This window comes from Sceloporus occidentalis, unplaced genomic scaffold (genome assembly GCF_023333645.1).
Source record: "Sceloporus occidentalis isolate IW3139 unplaced genomic scaffold, rSceOcc1.0.p SCAF_88, whole genome shotgun sequence".
In the NCBI taxonomy this organism is placed as follows: Eukaryota; Metazoa; Chordata; class Lepidosauria; order Squamata; family Phrynosomatidae; genus Sceloporus; species Sceloporus occidentalis.
This window is the reverse complement of record NW_028317068.1, coordinates 1,207,501-1,214,246: the sequence shown is the minus strand read 5'-3', so window position 1 is coordinate 1,214,246 and position 6,746 is coordinate 1,207,501. Positions and strand designations below refer to the sequence as shown.

At 56.6% G+C, this 6,746-nt stretch overlaps 1 protein-coding gene across 1 annotated transcript in view; it reads left to right on the top strand.

The window, feature by feature from the left end:
* Positions 1-1,919: 1,919 nt before the first annotated feature.
* LOC149284777 (epithelial cell-transforming sequence 2 oncogene-like) overlaps positions 1,920-6,746 on the top strand; it is a 27,721-nt gene continuing 22,894 nt past the window's right edge. The window contains exon 1 of the mRNA XM_089496208.1: positions 1,920-2,102. Coding sequence (XP_089352334.1) covers positions 1,920-2,102 — 183 coding nt within the window. The remainder of the gene's footprint in view (positions 2,103-6,746) is intronic.

The following is a 6,746-nucleotide window of genomic DNA, read 5'->3' as shown; positions in this document are numbered from 1 at the left end:
ATGCTAATCCTGGTGTTCTCTGGCAAATGCCAAACGTCCTGCACTGTGTTGGGCTGTAAGCACAACCCTCACCTGTGGACGTCGGGCCCTCATACCACCCTCACTGTTTCTGACCGTTTGAGTGGACACATGCACATTTGTGGCCTGCTGGAGGTCATTTTGCAGGGCTCTGGCAGTGCTCTTCCTGCTCCTCCTTGCACAATGGGCGGAGGTAGCCGTCCTGCTGCTGGGTTGTTGCCCTCCTATGGCCTCCTCCACGTCTCCTGATGTACTGGCCTGTCTCCTGGTAGCGTCTCCGTGCTCTGGACACTACGCTGACAGACACAGCAAACCTTCTTGCCACAGCTCGCATTGATGTGCCATCCTGGATGAGCTGCACTACCTGAGCCACTTGAGTGTGTTGTAGACTCCGTCTCATGCTACCACTAGAGTGAAAGTACCACCAGCATTCAAAAGTAACCAAAACATCAGCCAGGAAGCATAGGAACTGAGAAGTGGTCTGTGGTCACCACCTGCAGAACCACTCCTTTATTGGGGGTGTCTTGCTAATTGCCTATAATTTCAGCATGTGAAATGGATTGTCCATCAGTGTTGCTTCCTGAGTGGACAGTGTGATTTCACAGAAGTGTGATTGACTTCGAGTCACATTGTGTTGTTTAAGTGTTCCCTTTATTATTTTGAGCATTGTATATGCAAGTGCATAGAAGGAGTCATAATATTCTTCTTTTGTTTCCCCACCCTCACTGTTTTGGGCATGCATGAGGGTCCAGCACTGGCTTGTGTGAGATTTTTAAGGGGTCTAATGAAATTCTACACACACACACGTAGAGAAAGTCGGGGGTAGTACTTTGCAATATGCTTTACGGCAAATAGGATATTTTTGTTTTTACCTTTATCATGTGATTGGATTTGTGTCCCTTAAACTAGGCTATTAATAGGTTAACCGGGGGGGTTAAGTCCTGATTCCCACCACTTGAAGAGTTAATAAACCCCACTGGCTAAGCTATACATTATAAAGAGCCAACCCTGCCAAATGTGCTTTATAAATGGCCAAACTGACCCTGTGTAATGTATAGCTAAATGACATATCACAAATGTAACTATGTATTAAACCGTGTAATACAGCCCTTCTCATAGGAGAAATTTGATGGGGGTTATTTCATAATGTATAATAATGTAGAGTCAATGAAATCTTTCACATGAAACTTATGCTGAAAATGCTTTTTCGATATATATATAATTGTCAATTTCTGTAAGAGGAATTAGTGTTTTATATGGCTGGCCCTTAACAATTGTTAGCAGCAGTACACAAAAGCTTCACGGAGATTGTCGTGAGCAAGGCGTGTGTCTAGACGTTTGTTGACTTGTTTCCAGGGAGACCTAAGGCCACAGCCCCGCTGTTACTCAGAAAGAGATCTAAAGTCAGAAAGAAATAGCCTCTCAGCAGACTGAACAAAAAAGAAGAATACAGTAAGGGTAAACCAGGGCTGTTTATTATCTATGATTGCAGGCTGTCAGTTGCGGGTCTGCATTTTTTTTTTTTTAATCCAGCTGTGTCGTGTTATGGTTCACGAGGCATAGTGAAGAATCTTCCTGCCTATAGCTGATTTGGAAGACTTGACACAGACTGGATACCAAAGTAGCCTATACCAAATTACCTTTGGGAATAAGTTTACTTTAAATGCCGTGTTGATGCACAAAAAGGACATCCCAACACTATATAACTGGTGTTTTTAAAGATGATAGACTGGGATCTCTATTCATTTGGTGTTTAGCAATGTCAACCCACTGCTAAAAGAGATGTATTGTATTGTAAGCGGTGCATGAGTACCGTTAACACAGTTAGCCCACCTTGGATCTGAGACTTAACCTGTCGTGTTGATATTTGTGTAAATTGCTCATTCATCATTGTAGACAGGATGGCCAGCACATTTAGGGGAAACCCACACAGTGTGAAACGATGGCAGTTGGAGGGTATAGGACTACGAGCAGGAGAAACAGAGATGTCAATCAAGGAATGTTCCAAACTGGACCAATCTGTGAGCAATCAGACAAGATTTAGTGCTTGGACACCAATGGCAAGCAAATCTTTCAACAAGCAGGTAAGGTTAAAAACCCATACTTGCAAAAGAGAACTAACTATCACGTCATATCAATCCTAATATAACCAAGGATGTTTGCTTTCAATAGACAGAAGGGCGATATAGTCATGTGCTACAGCAAACATAAATAAACCTATCATTAGGAGAAAAGAAATCTAACCTTCTGTAGGAATATGCTTTCTGAATAATATATGGTTCTACCATCATAGTTTGAAAGCATGAAGGTTTTGCTACGTGGCACAGACCAGTACTTTATAATCATTGTTGGGAGCATCTGTGATTCTGAGGATTGTTTGTACTAGACACAAGGGGAGGTGCAGTAAGAGACAACTCGACCCCACCATGCGTTGTATCATGTTTTTCCAGTTAAGTAATACCCCTCAGTTCACAGTAGAGCAGACCTACACTGAGAGAATGCCGTTTACATAGTTTGCAAGCAAATATCACGGAATTCTCCTTTACAATAGGAATTGATATGGGGGCAAAAGGTACCTGGGTTTTCTAATTTGCATTCCGTTTTGGATGGACTGGCGACCCATATGTGGTAGTCTGGTGGATTCCTGATGACCATGGATGTGCCTATTACTCCAATTTATGTGATACTTGGGTCTAGTTGCAACATTCCCTGTAGAACTGTGTTTAGCTATACTTTGGGAGGGGACCTCTGCAACTCAAGTTAAAGGGACACCCCTTCATATGCACCACAATGCATTTGATAGCTGAGTAGTCCCTTTGATGTATTTTTCCAAACTAGTCTCCTGGCATAAACTTACTGCCAGTGCTTGCGCCTTGTGCATTTGTGGAAGTGCTTAACCCCTTCAATCCCGGAGAAATTTTGCCATTTTTGCGCTATGTCGGTTCAGCGATGATTCTCTTTTACTGTGAATAGTGTACCCATATAAACTATATATTGTTTTTTCAAGGAGAGATAGAGCTTTCTTTTGATACCATAGTTGGATGATTAGCTGAAAATTTAGAATTAGAAATTTAGTAAAAAGTAGCAAGAATTAGAAAAAAAAATCTGTGTTTTTTTCATTTTCCCTCTGAATCCTCACAAAATTAGGTAAGTCCCGGGACGGGTCCCGGGTAGACCACCATGGGGCAGACCCCCGAGGGTCCCGCCAGGGGCTCCCCGGACCTCGGGAGGACTAGCCCGGGTGCCGCACCGGCGGTCCAACCCGCCCAAGTCCCGGGCCGGGTCCCGGGAAGACCACCATGGGGCAGACCCCCGAGGGCCCCGCCAGGGGCTCCCCGGACCTCGGGAGGACCAGCCCGGGTGCCGCACCGGCGGTCCAACCCGCCCAAGTCCCGGGCCGGGTCCCGGGAAGACCACCATGGGGCAGACCCCCGAGGGTCCCGCCAGGGGCTCCCCGGACCTCGGGAGGACCAGCCCGGGTGCCGCACCGGCGGTCCAACCCGCCCAAGTCCCGGGCCGGGTCCCGGGAAGACCACCATGGGGCAGACCCCCGAGGGTCCCGCCAGGGGCTCCCCGGACCTCGGGAGGACCAGCCCGGGTGCCGCACCGGCGGTCCAACCCGCCCAAGTCCCGGGACGGGTCCCGGGTAGACCACCATGGGGCAGACCCCCGAGGGTCCCGCCAGGGGCTCCCCGGACCTCGGGAGGACCAGCCCGGGTGCCGCACCGGCGGTCCAACCCGCCCAAGTCCCGGGCCGGGTCCCGGGAAGACCACCATGGGGCAGACCCCCGAGGGTCCCGCCAGGGGCTCCCCGGACCTCGGGAGGACCAGCCCGGGTGCCGCACCGGCGGTCCAACCCGCCCAAGTCCCGGGCCGGGTCCCGGGAAGACCACCATGGGGCAGACCCCCGAGGGTCCCGCCAGGGGCTCCCCGGACCTCGGGAGGACCAGCCCGGGTGCCGCACCGGCGGTCCAACCCGCCCAAGTCCCGGGCCGGGTCCCGGGAAGACCACCATGGGGCAGACCCCCGAGGGTCCCGCCAGGGGCTCCCCGGACCTCGGGAGGACCAGCCCGGGTGCCGCACCGGCGGTCCAACCCGCCCAAGTCCCGGGCCGGGTCCCGGGAAGACCACCATGGGGCAGACCCCCGAGGGTCCCGCCAGGGGCTCCCCGGACCTCGGGAGGACCAGCCCGGGTGCCGCACCGGCGGTCCAACCCGCCCAAGTCCCGGGCCGGGTCCCGGTAAGACTACCATGGGGCAGACCCCCGAGGGTCCCGCCAGGGGCTCCCCGGACCTCGGGAGGACCAGCCCGGGTGCCGCACCGGCGGTCCAACCCGCCCAAGTCCCGGGACGGGTCCCGGGTAGACCACCATGGGGCAGACCCCCGAGGGTCCCGCCAGGGGCTCCCCGGACCTCGGGAGGACCAGCCCGGGTGCCGCACCGGCGGTCCAACCCGCCCAAGTCCCGGGCCGGGTCCCGGGAAGACCACCATGGGGCAGACCCCCGAGGGTCCCGCCAGGGGCTCCCCGGACCTCGGGAGGACCAGCCCGGGTGCCGCACCGGCAGTCCAACCCGCCCAAGTCCCGGGCCGGGTCCCGGGAAGACCACCATGGGGCAGACCCCCGAGGGTCCCGCCAGGGGCTCCCCGGACCTCGGGAGGACCAGCCCGGGTGCCGCACCGGCGGTCCAACCCACCCAAGTCCCGGGCCGGGTCCCGGGAACACCACCATGGGGCAGACCCCCGAGGGTCCCGCCAGGGGCTCCCCGGACCTCGGGGTGCCCAGCCCGGGTGCAGCACCGGCGGTCCAACCCTCCCAAGTCCCGGGCCGGGTCCCGGGAAGACCACCATGGGGCAGACCCCCGAGGGTCCCGCCAGGGGCTCCCCGGACCTCGGGAGGACCAGCCCGGGTGCCGCACCGGCGGTCCAACCCGCCCAAGTCCCGGGACGGGTCCCGGGTAGACCACCATGGGGCAGACCCCCGAGGGTCCCGCCAGGGGCTCCCCGGACCTCGGGAGGACCAGCCCGGGTGCCGCACCGGCGGTCCAACCCGCCCAAGTCCCGGGCCGGGTCCCGGGAAGACCACCATGGGGCAGACCCCCGAGGGTCCCGCCAGGGGCTCCCCGGACCTCGGGAGGACCAGCCCGGGTGCCGCACCGGCAGTCCAACCCGCCCAAGTCCCGGGCCGGGTCCCGGGAAGACCACCATGGGGCAGACCCCCGAGGGTCCCGCCAGGGGCTCCCCGGACCTCGGGAGGACCAGCCCGGGTGCCGCACCGGCGGTCCTACCCGCCCCGGTAGTTGCTCGCGGCCGGCCGGCGTTTTCGCTCTAAGTCCCCGTTTCCGGCAGGCCAAGTTGCTTGGAAATCCCTGGAAGTCGATGGGGTGGATGTATAGATATGTCTATAGAGCTGTGGGCATGGAGCCGTAGATGTAGCGATGTAGATGTATAGATATAGACGTGTATATAGATGTAGCTATATAGATACGGAAAGATAGATAGATAGATAGATAGATATAGATGGATAGATATAGATAGATATAGATAGATATCTCTATATGTATATATATATATGTATATATATATGTATATATATATCTATGTATATATATATATATATATATCTATGTGTATATATATATATATATATGTGTATATATATATGTGTATATATATATGTGTATATATATGCATATATATATGTATATATATGTATATGTATATATATCTATATCTATATCTATATCTATATCTATATCTATATAGCTGTAGATGTCGAGATATAGCTAGATGTGTATATATTGTATGCTGGGGGGTCCACTGCCTATGTACCCCCGCTGTTTTGTGCCCAAAGTCCCGGTTCCCGGCCGCGAAAGCAGCACCGGCGGTCCAACCCGCCCAAGTCCCGGGCCGGGTCCCGGGAACACCACCATGGGGCAGACCCCCGAGGGTCCCGCCAGGGGCTCCACGGACCTCGGGTGCCCAGCCCGGGTGCAGCACCGGCGTTCCAACCCGCCCAAGTCCCGGGCCGGGTCCCGGGAACACCACCATGGGGCAGACCACCGAGGGTCCCGCCAGGGGCTCCCCGGACCTCGTGCAGCCCAGCCCGGGTGCCGCACCCGCGGTCCTACCCGCCCCGGTAGTTGCTAGCGGCTGGCCGGCGTTTTCGCTCTAAGTCCCCCATTCTGGCAGGCCGAGTTGCTTGAAAAGCCCTGGAAGTCTATGAGGTCGGATTTGCCTGCCGCATCCGACCCTCGCTCCATCGAAGTCGGCATGCCTTGCCGGGTTTTCCCGGTGGTGACGTGGAACCCCGTCCCGGTTCGCCAGGGACGTCAGGCACCATCCGCCGGATATATAGGGAAGCTGCTGCGAGTTCCAGAGAGCCGGCTCCCAACGACCTCGGGAAGCCCAGCCCGGGTGGCGGCCAGGTCCCGGCCCCGGGAACCCCACCGTCCGGTAGACCTCCGAGGGTCCCGCCCGGGGCTCCACGGACCTCGGGACGCCCGGCCCGGGTGCCGCACCGGCGGTCCAACCCGGCCAAGTCCCGGGCCGGGTCCCGTGAAGCCCACCTTGGGGCAGACCCCCGAGGGTCCCGCCAGGGGCTCCCCGGACCTCGGGGTGCCCAGCCCGGGTGCCGCACCGGCGGTCCTACCCGCCCAAGTCCCGGGAAGCCCACCTTGGGGCAGACCTCCGAGGGTCCCGCCAGGGGCTCCCCGGACCTCGGGAGGCCC